Raw genomic sequence first — 27,096 nt, forward strand, 5'->3', positions numbered from 1 at the left:
ATAGCTCTTTCAAAATATAAAGTGAACCACCTCAACATTAAAATATTGTTGAAATATTATAAAATTACATAGTTATGAAATCAGCTGCTACTTTTAAAAAGGAAATTTAAAATTCAATTTCAAAAGTCAAATAGAATAATCATATGAATAAATATTTCATAATAAGCATTTGGTATAAATAATGCTAAAACTCTGAAATTGTACTAATTGGATTTCTTGCTGAACCAATAGCACTACCGAACGAAATGAATTCCGCTATGAAAATATTTATGATGGTCTTTGTCGTGGCTGTTATCAGCATCTGCTGTTGCGAAGGTAAGTTAAATGAATTGTTTTAATAATAAAACAGTAGACTAATCGTAAAGATACTGTTCCCAGAAGAAAAACGAAGTCGAGCATCACTGGCTGCAGTCAGGAAGCAATTGGGTGACCACTTTGATCAGCATGCGTGTGGATTGAGGGTGCGTGGTATCAGCCTCGTTGAACTGTTCTACCGTAACGTACTCTACTTATCACGCAGGTAGTTGGGAATGCGAAAATGGAGGAACCATCCCCTCTATAGAGGATCAAAATTGTCTTTAGATCATCCTTACGGATGTTTCCCAGATCGTCACCTATAGCGCATTTTGCCATCACCTCCAACATCAGAAAGCCTCCACACGGCTTTTTAGAAGTAGTTGTGCTCATGAACCCAATTTCTATTTTAGTAGTAATTAAGAGAAATTTATCATATATATTTGAGTATTGAATCTGTTGTGGTTGACAAGTTAATAAGACAAATGAATTATATTAATTAACAAATAACATAAATTAAACAAATTTTTAAACATATATTTGCTACCACTTTCTTATTTTTAATATATTTTCTATTAAATGGCTCCTTCGTAAAGTAGTTTATCTTCATAGTGGTCTGATCGGACTACCTTTAAGAAACCGTGTGGAGGCTTTCAGTTACAGGAGGCGTTGGCTTAGGTCTTGGATGTTGTCTTCTCGCTCTGTGTTGTCTTCTATTGTGTGATGCAGCTCGTCCTCTTAACGGTTTTCTGTGGCAGTGTGGCATGCGTAATATTGGTCGCTTCTGTGACTTAGGTTCACAGGTAGGGACTAAGAATGCAAAAATATGTGTCCAATAAAATTCAAAATTTTATTAAAATAGCCTAAAATTAGCGATTTTTTACAGTTTATTATTGAAAGAGCGCGCAGTTAACATTTTTGCATTTAATATGAATAATTTTAAAAAAAGTCATTGTAGTTGTTACGATTGATTAATTTAAGAGAAAACAAATAAATCAAAAGGAATTGAGCTTCGACAACTTTTACATTTTCATTTGCCTGTGGCATCCCTGTCAATTAAAAACTAAAATTTATTAATTATGTATAATTTTATGTCATGCGATAAATATCATGCTTTGAAATCAAACAGTTGATGCATTTTTGGTAACAAAATTGGTAGCTAACAGAAAAAAATTTCCATATAATTTATATGCAAACCTGCAGCCATATTTTTCAAAAACGCACTTTTTTTATCAGTGAAAACTAAGAGTCCGTCAAATAAACAAAAAACTACCTTTTTTCATTTTTTTTTCATTCTGATTCTGTACGAAAGGTTTTACATAGAAACATTAGCGTAATGGCGTATTGAATCTTGTAGTTTAAAGTTTCAAAACAAAATTTTTAAACTAACACGGCGAATCAATAATTTAAAAAAAATATGTAGATAAAATCTATTTGTTGGCTACTTATGCTTATAGATGTCTATATGTATATATATACATACATAGTAGTTTCGTTTTCAAAAAATTCTGCCGAACTTAATTGTTGTTTTACTAACACTTTGATTTGTAAAATATTTACAGGGCTGCCAACTTTCTACGCTTTTTGTAAAAATATATTCCTGTATTTTCCACGCCACTACTTATAAATGAATTAAAAATTTTATGCAACGCCACTTTGTTCCAGCTCCTGCCATGGTGAGGCTTTTTAAAATGTTGGCAAAATTACCAGGAACTTTGAAAGCTTTAGTTTTTAAATTTCTACCACTCTACAAAATATTTTGCAAAAAGCGTGGTTGTTGGCAGGCCTGCATTTATAACTCATCCTTCACGAATACGTTAAAGAATTTTTTTAAGATTCTCATTGTTGTTGTAAGATTAAATATCCTTAAAAATAACTGCTCTCGAAAAATTAAAGTATGTTTATGGAAATGTTTTGTCTGAAAGCATAGTTAAAATAATTATTTGTTCTTACAGCACAGGCTCCCAGGATTAATAGAAATAGTAAGTTACTTCATTTTAACATAATTATATTTTTTTCATATTTATTTTTTTAATAATTAATTCTTGAAGCCAATAGTTTTTATAGGATAAAATTCATTTAGAAATAATTAATCATTTTATTTTCGATTTTAAAATAAATTTAAGTGAAAGCTGTAATAATAAAATAAGAAATATACGTGTTTTTCTTAAAATTCCAAAACCATTTGTGTTATTGCCCTTAAATTGCAATGGTTAAAATTAGATGTAAATTCTAAAAATCATTTTAAAATTTCTATTTTGTTGGTAGGGAGGATTTATATGGTTTATAAGATTTATGTGATATTTGATTTATGTGATTCTTAATATTTTTTATCCTTTAAAAATCTGTTTTAACCAATGTAATTACAATTTATTCTATTTTTCCAAATTTATTCCTAGAATAAATTGTAATTATAATTTATTCTATATTTCCCAATTTATTTTTCTATTTTCCCATATTTATTCCGATTCCAATATCCAATAATTTTACAGGATAATATTTTTCTAAATTAACTGAATAATTTATTTGTTATTTAAAAATAAATTGAAGAGAAAGCTATAATAACGAAAAGAAAAGTTAGAGTGCTTTTCTAATAAATCAAGTAGATCTTGTGGATCAAGTGGATAATTCTATATCAAGTGGATAATTTTTTTTTATCAATTAAATAGTTTTAAGCGATGTAATTAAAGTTATTTTCATAGATATTTTTCAAGCAATTATTTCCAAAATACAGTAATTTTCAAAGGATATTAATTATCTTAAAATAATTAAATAATTTATTTGTTGTCTTAAAATTGCGAAGAAATCTATAGTAATACAATGAAAAGTTTGCCCATCTCGTTCGTAATCGTAGAACCATTTGTGAGATTGCATTGAATAAATTTTGACCCAAATTCTAGAAATTATTTAAAAATTTTCAATTCGTTTATTCACGTGAAGCTTTTAAAAATGAAATATTCTCATAGGTTAAATATTAGGGATAGTTAAAACTTTATTGTCGAAAACTTAGAAGACAACATCGATGATGTTTGCTACTTTAATGTTCTGTTTAATTAAAACCGAACTTCATTGACAGTTTTTCACGTTTTATAATATTTCTAATTATCTTTGAGTAATATAGTAATATAGTAGGCAATCATAGACAAATCAAATATATATATATATATATAATATATATATATATATATATATATATATATATATATATATATATATATATATATATATATATATATATATATATATATATATATATATATATATATATATATATATATATATATATATATATATATATATATATATATATATATATATATATATATATATATATATATATATATATATATATATATATATATATATGTGTGTGTGTGTGTGTGTGTGTGTGTGTGTGTGTGATATGTGAATATATGTGTGTAAAATGTGATAATTAAACATCTAAATCCACAATGTTTATCTAAAAATATATGCCGATTGATTTTAGCAATAATTACACGGAATCATTTATTATATTCGTAACAATCATGATTGGATAATTTCTTTAAAAAACGCAGCGGAAACGAAGTAGCTTTGCTACCACTTTTTAAACTTTTGCAGGGATTGCAGTGATTTAAAAAACAGCGTATTTTCACGTGATCCGCTTGCAGTGTGTTAATACCGTAGTAATGATTATTTACGTTTTATTTTATGCCGTAAGAAGCTCTTAAACTAGGAAGTTATAAAATTTAAATTACATATTATTAATAAATTACTAATTTTGAATAATAATCCATAATTTATTAAAAGAAATTCTATTTACTGAAAAAGTAGTAAAATGTTTTATAGTTAATGGAAAGATACCATGCATATTTCTTACATTTCATTTTAATTGGCAATGTATTATTAATCTCTATATTATATCTTAAAGCATCTCATTATACTAAAAATGGTAATCTTAATGATAAAATTTTAATCATTAGCTTTAATGTAATTCATTAACTTTATCATTAGCTTTGTTGTTAGCTTTACTGTTAGTTTGATTTCCATTTGTAAATAACTTCAGCTTTCTTGAAGTGGGTTTCAATAAATTTGGTAACCATTTGTTAAAAACGCATAAAAGTTATAAAATATATCATTCCTTTTGAAGTTTGTAGCAGTTATAAAATTTATTTTATAAATAATGAAAAATAAATGTCAATAAGTTCCGAATAATCGTGGTAAATATGCTTACCACCAAAAAAAAATGGCATTAAAATTTAGATAAATTTTTTTTAAGCTAAATTCGTTTTTTTTCCTTATATCAATTACGATTCTTATATCAATTTCAATTCCAAAAATAATTTACCTTTACTAGAAATAAATGGCCTATTAAAGGACTTAAAAGCATAGCGAAAGTTTCCGAAAATCAGTAAATTTTAGTTTGTAGTTCTCTATAGCTTTTTTAGAGTATTTTGTTAAATCCGGAGCAGTTGACATCTCTGCAGTTAGGCGGTGTTGAGCCTTTTTAAAAATTTGGCAAAAGTACAGATAATTGGAAAATTTTAGTTTGTAATTCTCAACAGTTTCTTAGAATATTTTGTCAAATCTGGAGCGGTTGGCGTGTCTGCAATTAGGGAGTGTTGAGGATTTGAAAAAGTTGGCAAAAGTTATCGAAAATCAGCAAATTTTAGTTCGTTATTCTCTACCTTTTTTGAAATGCTTTGTTGAAACCGGAGTAGTTGGCATATCTGTCAACTATAAGCAGAAATATTTTTTTAAAGTTTGCTGGACCTTCTACACATCATCAAAGAATTATCATGCAATTATATGCTTTAATTTACTTAAATACTTTCTTTAAATTCAATTATTTTCAATGAGTTCACTAGAGATTCAACAAGTAGTTTGGTTTCCTTTAGAAACTCTACCATTGAAGTGAGTTTAGGATAATATTTAAATCTTGAGTTCCCTTGTCTTCTGCGTCAGATTAAAATTTACAGAGTCACTTAGGTTTGATGTTGATATGCATGTAAATATAAATTAAAAATATGGAATTTATAAGAGTATGCTAATGGTGATTGATATTGTGAAGACATTATCACAATTTCATAACTAACTAACGAAAATTAATGTGTTCAACGTGTTGAAAAAAATTATATTTATTAAAACTTTTATAACCCTTAATAAAATACTTAAACTAATACTTATAAAACTAGAGTTTGCATACGTTATTAAACGCAGTTGTTAAATGGAAAATAATCTTTATTTTTATAAGTTGATGTTAATATTTATGTTTTTTATTTAGGTGGAGATGGTTCTCGTTGTAAGTACGCTAAAAAATATTGATTCATAAATAAATTTGTATGTAAACTTCCCATTTGCTGACAATGTAATCTAATATCTTTCAGATCAAGGATATGATTCAGGACGTGGACCTAGAAATCAAGGTGAAATGATTTGGCGAGAATGTTTTAAAGATTTGATTTAGCGTCAATTCACGACCTCCATGAAATTTTTCTAAGACCAGAGGGAGTCCTGATAAATACTTTATTTACATAATTTCTAAAAGAAAACCTTTTCAAAATTTACAAAATTTTTTACGACCGTTTATTATGAGTAGAAGTGTAAAATGCGGAACCAAGAATGGATCACCCTAAGCAACTTTTGACCTTTTGATCGAATCTTCACGTTCTGGGACTCAATCTTAAGAGTTCAATAGAGTGACTTCAAACGTACTAATTAATTAGTTCAAACGATATTATAAGTTACGAAATCAGACAGGAAAATGTAATTTTTTTTGAATAAACGTACCCTTGTTTAGATGGATTCTGACTTCTGACCCCCAAAATATAGTCACAATCTAGGTAACGTGGTCCCATTAGGAGGGCGATCCAATGTTTGGACCCTTTAAAAATAATTTTAATTTTGTGTATTACGCCATATCTGAACAAATTTAAAGCGAATTCAAAAATATTTGCACACAATTTTAAAATTCGTTTATCCAATGATATGTCTATGCAAAAGTAACTTTTAGGAAATATTTATGTTGCATTATTTTATTTAATAATAATCGATAAGCTTTTGAACTGTAAAGGATAGAATTCTTTTTACATAATTTTAAAGAATTTAATTTTACATGACAAAATACGAAAATCCAGCAAAATTGGCTGAATAGTTCCTGAGAAATCAAGTTTTAAATATTCGAATGTTCAATTCGTATGTTGTATGCTTTATTTCCGCTCTCATTATTAATTATTTTTGTTAAATTTATCCTACCTTTCAAAAATTAGTTAGAAGTTATGCTGCTTTTTATGAATAACGATTTAGTTCTTAAGTGGTCAAAGCCGCCTTATATTCGACATTTTACTTTCACACAGTAGGTTCAATGCAATGTATAAGGCCTGAAAAATCCTTTAATTTTTATAATCCTCGTTGCAATCATATTTAAAATCAATTTAATACAGCTAATTATATATTTATTTTAAATAATATAAGTATAACTTTAGTTATGCTAGTTGAGAAATAAATTTGAAATACATTTGGATCATTAAGCTTCAATATATGGGTTTTTAGGAAACCAAGGAGGAGATACTTCTCAAAGAAGTGGACAAGACGGATTTAATGTCAATTTTGGATCTGGTGACCTAAATAATGGACAAAGAAACCAAGGATCACAAGCTGGTCGACAGGGAAATCGTAATGGTGATTACGGCTGGTGATATCACCAGGTGCTTGTCTGTGAATTAAAAAAACAGTATTTCCATTAAAATCGAACATTTGTTTTAATTTCCAAAAAGTAAAGTATTATTGAGCATTTCAATATTGTTTTCGTTATTTCTTTTCAAACATTGAAACATATGACAAATACACCATATTAAGACCAAACTTCGATATTTTATTTAAACACAATACATATATATATATATATATATATATATATATATATATATATATATATATATATATATATATATATATATATATATATATATATATATATATATATATATATATATATATATATATATATATATGAAATGAGCCTTTACACCTCCTTCTCTGTTAGTACTTAATGCAGGAGCGATTGTTTTTGCGTGACTCTTGCTGTGCTGTATGATGTATTCCATGTAAGATCTGCCGGAATCATCCGAAGTTTTGTCCACCCTCTCCCTTGTGGAGAGTGGATGTGAAATGTTATAGCCACCAGCCTACCCATAAATAAGACTAATGGAGGAATAATTGGTTCACAGCTGAATTAATTAAACTAATTGTAACCAATGATAACAGGGATGTAGCCCTTTTATTTACTTTATTTCTTCATGTAACGCAGTAAAATTTCCAATAATTTTTTTTCCAATGCCCACCTGTGTTAGCATCCGTCAATTCAGGCATTACAGGGCAATTTTGTTGGGCTCTCTTTCAGGGGCACCTTATTAGGTGGACCAACGTTGCTCCCACCGTGAGGACAGATAGTACAGAGAAAGAAAGAACATCTATGCATTGCCCGGGATACGAACTCAGAACCCTTCTGTAGCAAGGACAGTTCCCCTACACAAGCCGGTCGGCAAATTTTCAATATAGTTTTTATGAAATACATATGCCATAAGTGATTGCAGAACTCATTTGTAGAAGGTTGTAAGTTACAATTTGATGAGTTTAGTATAGCAAAAGCCAGGAGCAGTTTGACACGTTGAATGCCATGGGGGTCACCGGTGACCGGCACTGAGTTTGTTCATAGAGCCACGGAAGTCACCGGTGACCGGCGAAGCCAAGATTATGAAAAACACATAATTCGAGTAAATTTTTAATTTTTTTTATATTATTATCGTTGCTAAAATGGTTTGAAGAAATTAATGCAATATAGAACACAGAAAAATAGTTTTATTTATATACTCAGAGATGACAACTTGCTCCGGACAGCGAATAAATGTTTTCAAATGGTAGTTTATTAATTGTGATTCTTGGTTTAATAAATTCAATTTTAGTAGATTTTTATCCACCACTATTTCTAAACAATTCGACGACTTATATAATTCACCACTATTTTCAGATATGTCATGCTAAACCTTTTAAAAATTAGTAAAATCTGTCTCATATTTGCAAATTTAGTTTGTAGTTATTTCCCGTTTGGCCAGACTGGAGAGCCATGAAAAATTAGCGCGGCTCTCAACTTGTTATTAAGAGCATTTTTTTCTGAAATAAAGTTTTCTGCATGAAAAAAGTTATGTATGCGTTATTTATCTATCAAAGGGCCAACTCAATAATCTGGCTGTGTACAACAGCCATCGAAATTTTTCTTTGTTGGAGAATTCTCCGCATTGTTTGTTCATTTCCAAAACACGTATTCGAACAAAGCCTATCTTCTTAAATATGCATTTTAATTTATGCATGTTATTTAACCCTTTCGCGCCGACTGTCACAAATACGTGACAGCAAAAAACCGTATCAATCAGATTAAGAAGATAAAACTGGTAATCAAAGTATTTCTTTAGCAGTTTATTTGTAGGCGGAGTTATAATTTTTTGATTTATTTAATTCACCATTACTTTGTTCAAAATAAAACTATTTAGTTATACTTTGAATTAACATTGATTATATATATGATTAAACTAACAATAATTAAAATAAAAGCAAAGTAAGTCTGTCAAATTAGTAACGACTACATTTAAGTTACCGTTTTTTATTTAATTGCATCTTGATTCTGATTTTGTACGAATGCTTTTCTGAATCACCCGTCCCCAAGGGGTTAAACAAGCATTTCAATTTATGTCCAGAAAAGAAAGCTTGCCGACCTTGAACAAAAATACGTAGATATTAATTTGTATATAATTTACATTATAATATTAATGCAAAGATGAACCAACATGAGTTAACGTAATAAAATTTATTTCACCTTCATTTCAAAAGAGAAGAAGTTTTGAAATACAGTAATTTGCATTTGCATCGATCATTGTTTGAACAGCTTATCAGTTACTAAACAGAAAACAATGCAATCAGCCGATATCTAGACAATGAAACCAGTAATTGCAAACAGAGCACTTTTAAAATTTTGAGTAAAGGCAAACACACCATTTTCATAAATACACATTCTACACATATAAAAGGTATAGTTTTAAAACTGAATTCGCATTAGTTTATTCGTTGAGGATCTAACATTTCATTTGAAGAAAAATGGCTTACACATTGAGAATTGCCTGTTTGGTTTTTGCCGTTACTGTTCTTAGCATTTACTGTGAAGGTAAGATTAGTTTTGTTGAGTTTCTTTTCTATTTCTAATGACTAGAAAAAGAAAATTTAGTAACAGTAACAGATTATATTAAAAATTCCTTCCTATACCCCACTCATGACGAATACAAATGAGTTAAGGTTTTAATATAATTTAAAATTTTCAGCTGATAGGATCTACAGGTAAATTATCTTTCTTTTCATTTTATAATGCTTAAAAGTAGTCTCATTCAGAATACCTAAAATATCGTGATGTGAAGCCTGATAGCTATGAAGTAAAGCTAATTTGTTTAATAATTTAAATACTGGGCAGAGCAGTTAATTAACACATTATAGGAAACAAGCTCGCTATAGTTAAAATTTTACAATTATTACTCAAAAGGATTTTTCCATAGTCGTTTTAAAAAAAAAATTCAGAATTATTTCTCAAAATATTATTTCCATAGTTGTTTCACAAAGAATTTTTTCTATAGTTGTTTCTAACTTTAATAAACAACAGGCCTCCCACGACCTGGAAAATGAGTGGTAGCTAAAATTTTTTAAGACTACTGAAAAATACTTAAATTTATCTTTCAATTGTAAATTACGAAAGTAATCACGCGTTATGTTTTGCACCCATATAAATTTCCCTTATATTAAATATTTATTCGTATTATTCATAGCTTAAAGCAGCTAGATATATCCTGCTTTAGCTACCGTTTGTCATTTGTGGTATACCTTTTTGGTATTTGGTATAATATGTCCTTTTTGGTATACCTTTTTGGTATTTGGTATAATATGTCCATTTTGGTATACCTTTTTGGTATTTGGTATAATATGTCCTTTTTTGTATACCTTTTTGGTATTTGGTATAATATGTCCTTCTTGGAGATTTTTCCGGATGGTAGGTAATTATTAATTACAATAATAAAAGATATGCCACTTGCTCTACTTGTATGAAATTTATTTCAATTGGTTGCAAAATTTATGCTCTAAAAATTTGATTCTTGGTTTGGGTAGCAATATTTAAAAAAAAACTTATTTTGCTTACCGCAACATTACAACAAATTTAAACACGCATAAAAAACGAAACTTGGATCCTTTCATAACGGGATTAGAGTTACAGAGAACTTTCAAAATTCTGAAAATTTTAGCATTTTGTTCTCTAGCATTTTACAAAAAGCAAATCAGGAAATAGTATCAACCCATAATGTTTAAAACGGTAGCGAAATAATAATTAAGATAGCTGCCAACAACTACGGATTGTCCGTTGAATTTCATTTTTATGTGTTAAGTTGCAATGAATCTTATAAATTTGTTTTTAATTTTTGGATTTTTAAATTTAATTTAGTGTATTAACTGGCATTAAATGCAAATAAATCAATCTTTTTTATCTAAGAACAAGTCATAGAAACGAAAATAAAATCAATTGCATAGCTGCCAACTCGTTCTGTTTTGCTTGCAGAATTTATATTCATATTTAAAGTGGTAACGAAGCTTATGCTATTAAATTCAACTTTTTCATTTACTCGTTCGGTGACTCCCGCGGTGCTACGAACATGGTCACTGCCGGTCACCGGTGACTCCGGCATTTAACGTGTTAATTTAATTTTTTTTATATAATTGTGTTTATAACAACCAAAATATTTCATTGTCTTATGGAATATATATTGTCTTCCGGAAAATAATGTTATTTTTGAGGCATATTTAATGGTTGTTTTGAGGTGCTAGGGTTGATTTAAGGTATATTTGAAGTTGATTTCTAAGACAGCCTGAAAATATCAACTTCAAAAAGGTGTATGAAGTTTTTCATTCTCACTTGAGATTGTTTTGAGGTTAATGGAAATCTACTTTAGAGCAACCGAGGTGGTTGTTTTTGAGGTGTATGGATTATTATTTCTACACTTCAAGCAAATACGTATATTTGAGGTGTGAATAATTTCACTTGATCTAACGATCTAAACAAAATTAGTTCTGAGTTATATATGAAGTTGATTTAGCTCTGTGTAAATGAGGTTTAAATTGAGGTTTATTAATATGATTATTTTTGGTGCAACACATAACCTCTTTTTTCTACCTCAGGTGTATTTTTAACATCTGTTAGCCTCAAAAACACCTTATATTTTTATAAGTAAATAATGGTGACTCAATTGCTTTATTCTCAGGATTGCCGAGTGCTGACTAAAAAAATTCAAATGTTTACTGTAATTTAATGTTTCAGTTTACTATTGATAGAGAAAGCAAAATCTTAGATTATAAATAATATGAAACGTAAGTCATAGTGGCAGATGCCATTGAATAATTAAAACGATAATAAATAAATAAAAGAGAATTTCTTTTACACAAATAATAGCCCTGTGGCATTCCTGCATTTTTAGCATTTATTTTTAAACATTAAGATGAATTTATGATTTTATGATTTTTAAACATTATGATGATTTTATTTTTAAACATTAAACATTAAGATAAACATGGAAACCTAGATTAAAAGTGGTAAAACGTGGTGGTAAGTATACTTACCACGGCCTTCAAAAGGGTTAATTATTTTTGTTTAGTAATGGTGAAATATCCTTCAAATTTTTCCTTTGGGCCTAATACATGACACATGTTATTCAAGAAAATATAAAATACTTGTTTTTTCAATCTGCCACTTTTTCACATTTATTAGCATCAATATATTTCAGAACATTTGGCGAGAGTGCTGGTTAAAAATTGTACAAATAAAGCTTTTATTACCAGTATGCCTTCTAAGGGTGTGCTATTCTATACAGTGTAGTTTGGGTCACCGTTATGGTAATAACTCAGAAAAGTAACTATTACGGATATTTGATAACAGTAAAATATAACCGCAGAAGAACATACTGATTATGACGAAATAGAGTATTCTCCTGAAGCAACTTAATTTTTTTTATTGCATTTGATTCAGTAATATTCTCAGAAACTAAATCGCACAAAATTCTGCGAATTAGGGAGCCTATGAAAGCAAATATTGCGAACTTTTGGCATTGGTAGAAATAGATTTTGGTAAAGCATCACTTGGGAGTCGTGCTGCCTTTAAGTAATTCATTGCACAAACTTACTATTTAGTGTAGTGCATTTGTTGTGAGCTCGAATTTAAAAAGTAAATAAAACATGTTAGCAAGATTTCAAGTTTTTTGTTGAATAAACTGATCTCATCTTGTTTTATGAGCTGAGCGCCTGTGTCGCGCAGTGGCAACACCTCCTAGAAAGAACAGGCCTCAGCACGGGTTACCATAAATATCCCTTAGTAGTCCAAACGTAATGACATATTTTGTATTTTCAATCACTGCGCAGCTTAGTACCCCTAACATAATGACATCTTTCTTATTTTTCGTCTACTGCGCAGTTAACTTTGTCACATCGGACTACTAAATTGATCCGTGCTGAGGCCTTTCTACTTCTAGGAGGTGTTGGCAGTGGCCCCTATCCTACCAATCGTGTATTATTTATCGTTGTAAAAGTTCTTTGAGATCAGCAGACCATGCGGTAGTTGTCAAGGGGATTCAAGCACTTGCTTGAATAAATAAAAATAATGAAAATAAGACGAAGCAGCTTGCTTTCAACTATGTGTGGCTTTAGTTTTGGGTGCAGGTTGATGGTCAACGTGAGGATATTGAATAAACTTGACAACCCACATTCGTCCCAAGTGTAAAAAATAATTTAAAAAGTGGTAGAAAGATGTTTTAGGTTATTCATTGCGTAAATCTTTTAATCTGCGTTAAGAGAGTAGTGGTGGTTCAGGGAATAGAGCCATCACCTCCTACATCAAAAAGCCTCCACACGGTCTTTTATAAGTAGTCCGCACAGACTATTTAAAAAGTAAGCCAGTTGTGCGCATGAACTCAAAACCTTTTATAAAAGTAGTCATACTCATATGTGGTGGTTATCTTAGCATCAGCCCCGCTAGGGGCTCTAACTAATTCATATGAGTGGGAATAAATAATAAATCGCCTAAGTGCTAATGAATGGTGAAAGTTGGGGTTCAGTAACATTTACTGAGTGAAAATTAAAATTAAGTAGAGAGTTTTATAAAAGCAATTGAGAGATATATAACATATATATTTAAGAGTTGAATCTGTTTTGGTTGACAAGTGAATGAGGCAAACCAATAATATTCATAAATAAAACAAATTTTTAGTCATATATTTGCTACCACTTTCTTATTTTAACTAGATTTTGTATTAAATGAATCGTTCGGATAGTAGATATCCTTCACAGTGGTCTAATCGGACTACCTTTAAAAAACCGCGTGGAGGCTTTCAGTTATAGGAGGCGTTGATAGAGCTCTCAATGAGGTACCCCGGGTTCGTACAACACCTCCTCGAAAGAACAGGCAGAAATATCCCTTAGTAGTCCAAACGTAATGACATATTTTGTATTTTCAATCATTGCGCAGCTTAGTACCCCTAACGTAATGACATCTTTCTTATTTTTCGTCTACTGCGCAGTTAACTTCGTCACATCGGACTACTAAATTGATCCGTGCTGAGGCCTTTCTACTTCTAGGAGATGTTGGTTCGTATCCCAGCGATTGCTGGTAGATGCGAACTCCGCAAACGGCGTAAACTGACCACAGTGTTAACCTAACATATCCTCAATGTTATATGGAACATGGGTTAGAGTTCCCTTACCGTCAGGCTAGCCATGAGAGGTTTTCGTGAATTTCATCTCAGCGTAACGCAAATTCCAGTCAGTTTCTTTAAAAAGTCCCCCGCGATGGCAAATTTTTCAATACCTTATCCTGGAGTTCCCTTGTCTCCTGGATTAGGTTTAAATTTGCAAGGCTACGGAGCTGAAAATTGGCAGCCGTAAATTCAAAATCGGGTCGGATATTCAACGACGGTAATAAAATCCACGAAAAGATGTAAATCTGACCCCAGATTAATAATTTTAGTAAAAAGTTGCAGTAGGATTTTCTTCCCTCAAAGAGAAAAGTATTTTTCAAATTTTTTTCCTAGCAGTTTGAATTCAAATATGTCGTTATTAGTTTTTTAAGTTTAAGTTGTCGCTTACATAATTAAGAATTACTTAATATACATACTAAAATACTATTATTTCTTTCCTATATCTCATTTTATACCATATTGCAATAAAAAAATAGGGCTCTAGTAAGTATTTATTGCGGAAAGAATTTTTTTTTTCAGCTTCTTACTGACTCGTTGTGATATGCCTATTAAGATACTATTACTTCTTTCATATATTTCTTTTTAGACTGTAATGAAAAAAATAGGGCTCTAGTAGTTATTTATTGCGGATAGAAAGGTTCTTTTCCCTTCAGATTTTTACTGACTCGTTGTAATATGCAGTTTAATATACTATTATTTCTTTCATATATCTCTTTGTATCTAATTGTAATAAAAAAATAGGGCTCTAGTAGTTATTTATTGCGGATAGAAAGGTTTTTTCCCTTCAGATTTTTACTGACTCGTTGTAATATGCAGATTAATATACTATTATTTCTTTCATATATCTCTTTTTATATAATTGTAATAAAAATAGGGCTCTAGTAGTTATTTATTGCGGATAGAAAGGTTTTTTCCCTTCAGATTTTTACTGACTCGTTGTAATAAGCAGATTAATATACTATTATTTCTTTCATACATCTCTTTTTATAAAATTGTAATAAAAAATAGGGCTCTAGTAGTTATTTATTGCGGATCAAAAGTTTTTTACTTTCAGATTTTTACTGACTTGTTGCAATATGCACATTAATATACTATTGTTTCTCTCATTTTTATATAATTGTACTGAAAAAAAGGCTCTAGTAAGTATTTATTATGGATAAAAAAAAAATTTCCCTTCAGATTTTAATTGACTCGTTGTTGCAGCTTTTGAAAACTTTGTCTACATCCACTAGTTTGAGGGTGATTAATACCAATTTAATAACAAAAAGGTATGTTTCTTAAAAAAAAGTGCATTTTTGGACAAAATGCGCATTTTTCGAAACAGTAACAGTTAACTCTTATACATATTTTAAGAGTTATCTTTGATATAGTACTAATATCTAAACAGAGTGAAACTATCCAAAAATTAAAAGTGTGATCCGTTTTTAATTATTTACTATTTTTTTTGTGCTGATTGCATACAACAATTCTTATGTATTTTTTTGAATAAAGGTTTAGTTTAAAATTTTTATCGCTGCAAAACATTTAGTAGAACTATCTCAATGTCAGAATTGGTTTGTGATTTTTTTTCTGTCGGAAAATATTGCTATCAATAACAGGAAGAGTGTTCTGATAATGATAAATATTTACATCATATCTCTTAAACATAATTTCTTATTCTTTCAGCTCAAAGGTATGGCTATGATGGATCAGGTAAGTAAATATTTATATACAATTTATTTATGAATATTATTGAGAATCTATTACGAATTATATTGTTCTTATCTTTATGAAATACAAATTCGACTTTCTTATTTACTAATCACGAAACATTTATTAATGTAGAGCATGTTAATATTATTCATTTTAAGCATGTATTTTCTTGCTTATATTTGCGTTTGTAAAATTCTTACTGGAAAAAATAATGTTTACTGTTAAATAAGAATTTTATATTTACCCTTACAGCATAAGATACTTAAACTTTTGCCCTTGCTATATACAGTGTGCAAAGGACCACCCTGAATAGCTTTTGAAAAATAATCTTTACTGTTAAATAAGAATTTTATATTTACCCTTACAGCATAAGATACTTAAACTTTTGCCCTTGCTATATACAGTGTGCAAATTACCACCCTGAATAGCTTTTGAAAAATAATGTTTTCTGTTAAATAAGAATTTTATATTTACCCTTACAGCATAAGATACTTAAACTTTTGCTCTTGCTATATACAGTGTGCAAAGGACCACCCTGAAATGCTTTTGAAAAATAATGTTTACTGTTAAATAAGAATTTTATATTTACCCTTACAGCATAAGATGCTTAAACTTTTGCCCTTGCTATATACAGTGTGTAGAGGGCCCCCCTGAATAGCTTTTGAAAAATAATGTTTACTGTTAAATAAGAATTTTATATTTACCCTTACAGCATAAGATATTTAAACTTTTGCCCCTGCTATATGCAGTGTGCAAAGGACCACCCTGAATAGTTTTTGAAAAAATGATCGTATCTTCAGGCTCTAGGAATCAATTTTAATGGCTCGAGGTGGTGGCCTCAAGTATGCAAATTAAAAACTGCAGACGATATTTTACGTTTAGAAATGAGACACAAAAGCTTACTTTCTGAGAATAAACATACCATTTTTTTGATGGATTCAAATTTCTGACCCCCCCCCGAAAAAAAATATATATGTAGGGAGTAGTTGCAATCTAGTAAATGGTATCAATAGTTTGGTCAGGAGAGCGAACTAAAGTTTGGATCCAGTAATGTTGATTTTACTTTTTGCGTATTTAGAGAACCTTTTAAGCAAATTTAAAAAATTTTGAAAAACAATTATAAAACTTGTTTGTCCAAAGATTACTACATGCAAAAAATACCTTTTAGTAGATATTTAATATTTTTTTATTATTTTATTTAAAAACAGTGTATACAATTTTGAATTATAAGGTATAAAATTTTTGCATCATTTCAAAGAATAACATTTTACATACCAAATATAAAATTTGAACAAGATTGGTCGAATTTTTCCTGAGAAATAGAATTCTAAATATCTGGCTTGTGTTTTGACTGGCAAATTTTGTGTTTTGCCTTGCTAAATTATAATCCTTAAAAAAATGCAAAAATTTAATTATGAGTCAAGCTTTTTTCAACCATTATTCCATTATTAAAAAGAAAAATTAAAAATGATAAATATTTAATAAAAGTTATTTTTTGCAAGGAGCTTTATTTGAAAAATGATCTTTATAATATTTTGCAAAAATTTTGCACTTCGCTTAAAAAGTTCTCGAAAAAAAGGAAGTAAAATTAACATTACAGGGTCCATATTTCCCGAATTGCTGCTACCCCCTATATTTTGACTCTGTTAGAAATCTGAATATGTCGGGGAAAAAAGGTATGTTTATTCAGAGAAAGTAAGTATTTGTGTCTGATTTCGTAACTTAAAATATCCTCTGCATTTAATAATTTGCATACCTTAGGTAACACTGGTGCTCCATTTAGACTGAGGCCTAGAATGGGAAGATCCGATCATTGGATCAAGAGTTATTCAGGGTGGTTCCCCTTTTTTGGCGCACTGTTCCTCTCAGTTACCACTGCGCCATTGCCACATATATAACACTCATCTCTTCATATGTTACTGTTTATGCGTCTTAATAATAAGTTGCAAAGATGTAGTCGCCTCCGGGTATAGTATAAAATTAGAAAATTTTTTACTGGCCACTGGCCAATTACAGCATTTTTAATAGTGGCCACTTTTTCGAAAATTGGAGATTTTAAGCGATTTAAAAAAACTTAATATTGAAAATGTAAGGTATTTCTTTCGAAGAATTTTTCAAAATATGGTTATATTATATAAGAATAAATTACAAAATCTATTTCCTAAGCGAGGAGATACCTTTAAAAAAACATGTGTAAAATAAAGTAATTTTCAAAATATTCACAAAAATTTCCACATTTATATAATGCACAAGTATTGTTTAAGTGAAAAAAGTTGATGTCGAATCATGACTGATAGACAATTTTTTAATCTCCATTTGTTATTCTCCTTTCACAAATCTATTAATTCTGCATCGAAATTTTTAAAAATGAAACGCTTGCTTTTAAAAATTGTACGGTACAACAACTTTTTTATGAAGTTTTTATTAATCATAATAATCTTTTCTTACTCTAAACTTAAGAATTTTTTTTTAACAGAGGTGGTAGCCAACGTAAGAAAAAATTCAATAAAGCGCATAAGATATTGCATATTTTTTTATGAATGCGCTATTTTCATTATAATAAAGCATATAAATAAAAAGATCCATTGTTAAAATATTTAAAAAAAATAAAAATGAAAATTTTTTTTCCAGATTACTATGGAGACGGAGGTAAGATGAAAAAATAATTGGTTTCGTATAGCATAATTGGTATAATAATTTAAGACATACTTAAAACTGCGAATATTTTCATTTTTAGATGATACTGGTATGTATTGTAAACTGAATTAAACTGCTAGAAATGTAACATCTTTCTCTCCTTACATATATATATATAAATATATATATATATATATATATATATATATATATATATATATATATATATATATATATATATATATATATATATATATATATATATATATATATATATATATATATATATATATATATATTATATATCACATATATATATATATATATATATATATATATATATATATATATATATATATATATATGATATATAATATATATATATATATATATATATATATATATATATATATATATATATATATATATATATATATATATACACACATATATATATATACACATATATATATATATATATATATATATACACACATATATATATATACACATATATATATATACATATATGTATATTTATATATGATAAAATTTCAATGACGTGTTTACTGCATAGAATTTAAATTTGAATAATGAATTTTATAATATGCTTTATTTTATTCTTCACACAATGCTGGTTTAATTTCAGGTGATAGTTCTTATGGAGGTAAGAATCGTCTTTTAATAACATCAGCTTAATTTTATTAATTTAAAATAATATTTAATCCTTGCGAATATTTTTCGTCATTTTACACAATCAATTGTTTATTGAAGTTAGTATATGAATATAAAAATACATGTTATGTCGGAGAGGGGGGCTAAAGTTCATATTTATGACAAAAGTTTAGTAAATATTATTTTGAATGTTTATCTTAATCTTTATTGATACGTTGCTGATTTAGATGTAAACTTTATACTAAACAGTTTTTTAAAATGTTTTTGTGCACATTGAAATCATGCTAGTGTGAGCAGGTTATAAAGCATAGTCCATCCATCTGAAATTATTTGCTACATTTAGGTCAAAAATTGTGAACAAAATTAGTTGCTACATTTCAAGTAGTGAGGTCATAAATAACTCCAGAAGCAATTTATCAGATCGATGCCAGTAAAATTATTATTTTAATGAATTCAAGGTTCATTAGCTAGAAATTAGTTTCTTGTCATTGATAGTGCAAGTGTCCTTAGAAAATGAGGCGTGGCTAAAGATCATGTGAATCCTGGACATGAAACTAATTTGGTATTGATTTAAAGATGGAATATTCGGTAAGAAAATGTTGATTAACAACATAGCTCCCTGAAATCTCTAAAAAAATATTTAAGCAAAATCTTAAAATCATCAGTATCAATGATCAGTTCAAAATTATTCAAATGTAGCTACGATTTTGGAAAGAAAGGGTATTATTTAATCTATAGCTGTTTCAAAAAAAGCAATTATAATTAAAATAGAAGTAATTATAGTTTAAAAAATACTGTTTTTAGAAAGGAATATTTAAAATTTTTACCAATATTAATGCTAAAGCCTATAATATAAATAAATTAGAATTTTCTCCGTTATAGCCAGAGATTTTCTTTTGGATAATTAAAGTAGTAGCAAATGTTACTATTTGTTATTTCCTTTTTGATGCAATAAGCCTGGGTTACAATGATTACTACGAATTGTAAAAAATTAAAAACAAGAGTTGATATTAGTGCAGCGAAGTTTTTAAGTAACGACAAAATTAAATAATATTTACTAACCTTTATTATTAAGCTTTCACTTTAAATATTGTAGTAATCCACAACTTCGGCCTAGGTAAATATGTCAATAGTGTTTCAGATTTCCTACAGTTATTATAAAAGATTAATGATGATTACAAAAATAAGATAAATTTCATTTATTTTCTTGATTTGGGATCATCACTGTATGGTATTTTATTAAAAAAAATATGTTTCATACGAAATAAGAAAATACAAAAAGGAAAATATTTATAAAAATAAGAAAATATATTAGCATAAGAAATATTCGTATAAGAACCAGGCCTCAAAACGATTGAAATTGCATTTTTAAATAAAAGGAAATTCCTGCCAGCATTAACGCAGATTTACAAGGACTTAAAGATTAAGTCAATATTGACATGCACAGTGTGCAAAATAAAATTCGAGTCACCGTGAATAATTTTCAGATGATGGGTTATTCACGTTCTAGGACTCATTTCCTGAAAAATCGAATTTTGAAAAAGTCGTGTTTTTAAAAGTAGATTTCTCAGGAACTATTCGACCGATATCGCTTAAAATTACGCTCTTTAAAATGATGTAAAAATTTGTGTACCTTACAATTCAAAAATTTTTCGATTATTATTAAAAAAAAATAATAAAAAATAATAAATGTTTTCAAAAAGTTATATTTTGCATGGAATTATCTTTGGATAAACGAATTTTATAATTTGGTGCAAAATGTTTTCAATTCTCTTAAAAAGCTCTCGAGATATGGTGTGATACGCAAATATTGAAATTAACATTATGGGATCCAAACTTGCGACCGCTCTCCTGATCAAACTATTTTGACAATATTTCTCAGATTGCGGCTACACCCTTTAATTTGGGGGTAAAAAATTCGAATCAGTCTAAAAAAGATACATTTATTCAGAAAAGGTACGTTTTTGTGTCTGATTTCGCTACTTGAATTATCGTCTGAAGTGATAAATTATATTTGAGGTCTCCCTCTTGAACCATTAAGATAGAGTCGTGATCGTGAAGATCTGATCATGTGATCCGCACCAACACCATGGAGTCACTAGTATGTTGAAACTCATAGCTGTATTATAAAAAAAAGTGCAAATCAAAGCAAGGCTATTGAAGTATGTAATAAGTATATTCATTAATAATATAAAAACTCCTTTTATTAAAAAATATAAACAAAACATTCCAAAGTAACAATTGAAAATTAGATTAATAATTTATTTTTCCATCGTAAACATCTTGTTTTTTAGCTTCTTAATCAACAATAAAGTGCTTTACCATATTACTACACTTGAAAATATAACTCAGCATTGCTTGCCTCCTAAAATTTAAATATAAATTTTGAGTGTTTTTTATAATTTGCGTTATTTTATTTTATTCTTTATTTTAAAATGCTGGTTCGATTTTAGGGGATAGTTCTTACGGAGGTAAGCATGATGTTTCAGTTAGATTAAAATAATTTAAGTTAATTAGACCGTAATTAAATTAAATTAAATTATTTAATGAAATCTTAATATAATTTAATTAAATCTTAATAATATTGCAACTTTTTCTAACATACCGTTATACTCAAAGTAATTATTTTTTTAGATGATGATGGTAAGTACGATGAAAAATAAGTAAATTTGATGAAATACATATAGATATTTTTAAATTTATAATGCCTTACTGGATGCAACTAAAAAAATATATATTTTTAGGAAATTATGGATCTAGCAGTAAGTAACAAAAAAATATTTTATTAATATGATAATAATTTGTATAAAAGGTTTCGTTTGTAATCCAAACTGTAATTTTTTTGACATAGCTTTAATTGAAATTTAAAAATCTTTAATAAAAATAAATGTCTAGTTTCTTATGCTGTTTTAATCTTTAACTTGAGTCTTAGATATTTAAATTTTTTGAAAATGTGCAACTAATTTTTGAAACTTATTTTATTGTATTCCAGTCTATTAACTGTATCAGCACTGTATCTAGTCTATTAACTGTATCTAACTTATTCAGCATTTGTTCTAATACATATATTTTTGCAATATTTCGGAAAAAAAGGATTATTGTGGAAAAAGCTAAAATAAAAGTAGTAGTGAAGTGATTAGTAAGTAAGTAGGGTATAAATATTCAAATGACGTTTCGTTTTTTTCTAAATTTTTTTATTTTATAACCGTTGTTGAACCGCCGACCCATTTTTTTTGGGTTTACGACTACTAATGTTCAATTCCGTAGCCTTGTAATTTTGAACCCAGTCCAGAAGACAAGGGAACTCCTGGATCAAATATTGGGAGAAATTTGCCTTTGTGGAGGACTTTTTGATGGAACTAACCCGCATTTGCGTTACAGGGTGAGGAAGACCACGAGAACCTTCTACGGTTATCCTGACTGCAAGGACTCTAACCCATGATCCGTCTACCACTGAGGATATTTCACATCAACACTGTGGTCGGTGAAAGCCGGATGTGGAATTCGTATCGACCTGCCATCGACGGGATCGAACCCCGGTTCACCTCAATGACGTTTCGTTTGTCAAAAAAACAAACAAACAAACAAACGCTAATTGATTTAAAAAAATAATTGAGGTATAAAAGAAAGTGGCAGGAATGTTCTGCTAGCTGCGTTTGTTTAGAACACTAAAATTTCCTTTTACAAAATTTCAAAAACAGTTACAAAGTTCGCCATTAGATGGCACTGCTGATTGGAAAAACAATAAAGCGTTGTTCTTTGAAGCTTTTCATGTTAGTTAATTTAATTTATTTGCTAGGATGTCTGCCAATACTTATTATTATTACACCATCGGATTGTCAGTCATTCAGAATGTGCTTAGTTGTCGTTGAAAATGCAATTTTTTAAAAATTTTGCTTTGCAGTTGCTTTGATAAGGTAGAGCGGCAATTTGTTGACGACCTTATGGACAATTTTTAAAAATTGCTGATAATTAACACAATCTTTTTTAACAGACAGCAGAGAACAGTACATTTAAATTTCTTTCCATTTCTACTTTATTGCTCATACAAATAGTCAGTTTTTTTGGCGCATATTGTACTAAGAGATAAAAGATTATGTTGCTTCTGCAAACTTTCTATCATTTTCTTTGTATCAGCTTATTAAAGAGGAAAAATTAACTCATTCAGTAATTACCTAATAAAGCCAATAGAAATTATCTGCTTTTTTCATGTTTAATTGTTAATAGTAAAATTTTTTTAGAAATATTGAATAATAAGCGAATAGCAATTTACTGGCATTAAATATTGCATTTAATACATTTTCAAACCAAATACGTTTTTTTTTCAGACAATGACGATAGTGGCTATGGATATCGATGTAAGCATATACTTTAAAAACATTAATTTTTTTGCATGTAACAATTTTCCATGTGTTCTAGCAAAATAGTTCAAGTTGCAACAAGTGTTTGCAACCTAAAATGTGATTTTATTTAAATAAATTTACCATTAAACACACCTGATCACATCAATAACTCTTAATCTCCAATCATTTATAAACATGTCACATCTACTCGAGGGACAGTATTTAATTATAAGTAGTGGCTCAATCACAGGAATTTCCTATTGCTTTGATGAATAGTTTACTCTGACTTGAATATTTTTGACAGACCACTGTAAACTTTGATGTAATATAATACAGCTTAAATGAAATATTTATTAAGCCACAGAGTTTGCGTGGTGTATGGAAAGTGTGTTTTCTCAATTTTATGGTAGAAAAGTTGCGCATAGACAAAATAATTAGCATTCCTTTTCAAATTATATCTCGAACCTACCAGTTCTGTTTTTATGTTTATGCAGTTAGAGTTAACTAACTTACGACTGGAATCAAAAAAGGTTTTTATATGGTAGACAGTTACCTTCCATTAAATTTCATTCATTCACATTCATTTCATTCATTAGCATTCCTTTTCAAATTTTATTTTTGATCAAAGAGTTCTGTTTCTATGTTTATGCAGTTAGAATTAACTAACTAAGGACTGGAATCAAAAAAGGTTTTTATATGGTAGACAGTTACCTTCCATAAAAATTCATTCATTCATTAGCTTTCCTTTTCAAATTTTATCTTGAACCTACAAGTTCTGTTTCTATGTTTATGAAGTTATAGTTAACTAACTGAAGACAGGAATTAAAAAAGGTTTTTATATGGTTGACAGTTACCTTCCATTAACTTTCACTCATTCAATTTATGTTTATTAAAATATTTTTTGCAAAGAATTTAATTACAAAAACTATATAATACTAATATTTGGAATACATACTTTGAGGATATATTCGATCATTTTGATCATTTTAACTGATGCTGAAAGAAAGGGGTCAATTTTATAAATTTTTGCCATTGATTTAAAAGGTTCACTGCAAGATAAGTAAAACAAAATGGTATTTCAGATGAGCTTTTAAATCACCTTAATGGGGTGTTGGGCAAAATAACTTTAAATCAAATTTACTCAACTAAGAAATACATAAAAAATAAATTTTAACACCAGCAAAGAAAGTTTTTGTTCCTCACTAACCACATCAAGTTTGCACACCTGTTACCAATTACTAAACACGTTTATCTAAACACGTAAACAATAGTTTTGCTCTAAGGACAAAAGTTCTGATGAAAAATTACAATTAAAAAAACTAATATATGATTTGCATTACCAAGTAAATTTTCATTGGTTTATTCAAGCTTCTTATTATTTAAGCAAAAAGATAGTCTTAAGAACACTTGAATCATAAAAAATAGTTAGTTTTCAGTAGTTATTATAAACTAGTTGAAACTACTAAAATGAGCAGATAATATAGTGTATGATCTCGTAAAGTATTAAACCATGCAAAGTGACTTATTTTTTAGAACATGTTTCTAATATTTAGCCAAACCTCATAACACGAGAATTTTGTTTTTATGTGTTATTAATTATGAAAAATTATTTATTTTTAGATGGGGGATATCGAGGAGGCAGAAGTAACCAAGGTAAAAAATATATTTTCTTTTATTAATAAAAATGAAAATAATTTTGCTGCATTAAACTACTTTGAAAATTTTTAAAAAAAATGTAGACGCTAACAAATTTAATTTTAATTTTGTTTTTGATTGAAAAAAAATTATGAAGTAATGCTATACATTTTTAAGAACCAAAAATAACTGTGTTGAGCTATGAAAAATTGAATATTTCACTATTATTAACCAATTCAAAGTGTCTATTTTCGATACGAGATGTTTATTTTTTTGAGTTGCTCCAAATGTTTTGAGTCGCTTGCTTTAGTTTCTTATGCTAGTTTGACGTTTTGAATAAAAGAAATAAATTGAATTCTAAATAAAAATTAATTTTCTTTCTCGCGAACTGTTTATCAATAAATAAATAAAAACCAGAAGTTAGCCAATTTTTCTTAATTTTCAATATGTAACTTTTCGCTCAATATGTTAGATCAGTTTGATCTAGAACTCATCACGTTTAGGTGGCGCGTCGAGTTCCACCTACAACCAACTCAATCAAACAAATGTTTGGTGTGGTATTTACGTTACATGTACAGTTATTTGCTAAGATTTTCAGTGGAGTGAAATTCTTCGGCTTACTGTTTTGTTAAGGTTCCTTTTTTGCATCTATTATAAACTTTATATTGGATTTTTCGGAGAAATGTGGTATAACTGAAACATACTTTAGCTTTGCTTAAATATGTTCATTTCCAGCTTCATGTATCATACTTTATTCGACACCTCTGTCACAAATCCCAACGATGGCTAGTCGATATGAATTTCGCACTCGGCGTGTACCGACCGCAGTACTGACGTAAAATATCCTCAATGGTAGACGGATCATCGGTTAAATTCCCCTTGCCATTAGGCTAACCGTGGGAGGTTTTCCTCTCCATATAAAGCAAATGCGGGTTAGTTCCACCGAAAATTCCTCCACTAAGGCTAAATTTCTCCCAATAATTTATCTAGGAGTTCCCTTATCTTCTGGATTGGGTTCAAAATTACAATTCTATGGAGTTGAACATTGATAGTCGTTAACCCAAAATCGGGTCGGCTGTTCAACGATGGCTGTAAAATAAAATAAGCATAAAAACTAAACGTTTTTATTTCAAAGCGTAATCCAATTTCAAAAATTTTTAAGAAAGATGAAAATTTTGTAAGTTTTTATTTATTTTAAGTATATTACGAGAACTTGAGATATTAACAGATCTTAAAATTTTAATACCGTTTTTATCTTGATTACAATAGGAAACTATTCCCCACCAAATCATTCCAAAACGAAAATGTTTATTTTTCTTTCGACCCCTCTAATGTGCATATCTTCTTTTCTTAATTTTTCATGGGTCTAAAACTATTTATATAGGCTGATCTTTACTGAATACACTGTATATCTTTTACATTGTTTGGTGCAAACTATATTAATTTTGCAGTGCAATTTTCCGTTGATTTATAAGTTTTTATGTATTTTTTATAGCTAATCAAGGAGGAGATCAACCACAAAGTAATGGACAAACTGCTTCAAATATCAACTATGGTTCTGGTGACATAAATAACCAGCAACGAAATCAACAAGCTCAAAGTGGATTTCAACGAAATCTAAATGATTATTAGAAAAATAAGAGGCGGCATGCAGCGGAAATTTTTAACTTCAACTAGACCTTTCTCTTCTAAGGCATACAAATAAAATATTTTATTGTCAATACTTTTTTGTTACTTGATTTTCTTTCTTCTTTAACCCTTTAATAGGCCTTTTGTGTCTAGTAAGGGTAAATTAAAGTATTTTCGAAATTGAAATTGTTTTAAGAATAGTAATTGATAAAGCGAAAAAAAATTCATTTAGTTTATAAAAATTTCATTTTTTGTTGGTCAATATATTTAACACGACCTATTAGGAACTCATTGACTTTTATTTCTTTTTATTTATAAAATAAATTATATTAATGCTACAAACTTCAAAGGGAATTATGTATTTTATAACTTTCATACGTTTT

At 28.6% G+C, this 27,096-nt stretch overlaps 1 protein-coding gene and 1 long non-coding RNA gene across 6 annotated transcripts; both read left to right on the top strand.

The window, feature by feature from the left end:
• The first annotated feature begins 216 nt into the window (after positions 1 to 216).
• Positions 217 to 7,072, top strand: LOC147801032 (uncharacterized). The gene is made up of 5 exons (XR_015430763.1): positions 217 to 315; positions 2,250 to 2,276; positions 5,558 to 5,575; positions 5,661 to 5,699; positions 6,826 to 7,072. It is a non-coding gene; the product is annotated as an uncharacterized LOC147801032 (long non-coding RNA).
• Positions 7,073 to 9,298: 2,226 nt separating this feature from the next.
• LOC139427240 (uncharacterized) lies at positions 9,299 to 26,807 on the top strand. 5 transcript variants are annotated; one of them, XM_087156203.1, is made up of 9 exons: positions 9,299 to 9,490; positions 15,768 to 15,794; positions 19,081 to 19,098; positions 21,560 to 21,577; positions 21,726 to 21,749; positions 21,851 to 21,868; positions 23,435 to 23,464; positions 25,070 to 25,102; positions 26,580 to 26,807. In XM_087156203.1, exons 1-9 carry the CDS (start codon positions 9,424 to 9,426, stop codon positions 26,714 to 26,716), a joined length of 372 nt encoding a protein of 123 aa, XP_087012329.1. In that variant the 5' UTR covers positions 9,299 to 9,423; the 3' UTR covers positions 26,717 to 26,807. The 5 variants fall into 5 exon arrangements, with proteins under 5 accessions (XP_087012329.1, XP_087012330.1, XP_087012331.1 ...); XM_087156204.1 differs by having other exon boundaries at positions 9,300 to 9,490; positions 21,741 to 21,749; XM_087156205.1 differs by lacking the exon at positions 21,726 to 21,749 and having other exon boundaries at positions 9,301 to 9,490.
• The last annotated feature ends 289 nt before the right edge of the window (positions 26,808 to 27,096 follow it).

This window comes from Parasteatoda tepidariorum, chromosome 12 (assembly GCF_982258835.1).
Source record: "Parasteatoda tepidariorum strain Cologne lab strain chromosome 12, Ptep-v5.0, whole genome shotgun sequence".
NCBI lineage: Eukaryota > Metazoa > Arthropoda > Arachnida > Araneae > Theridiidae > Parasteatoda > Parasteatoda tepidariorum.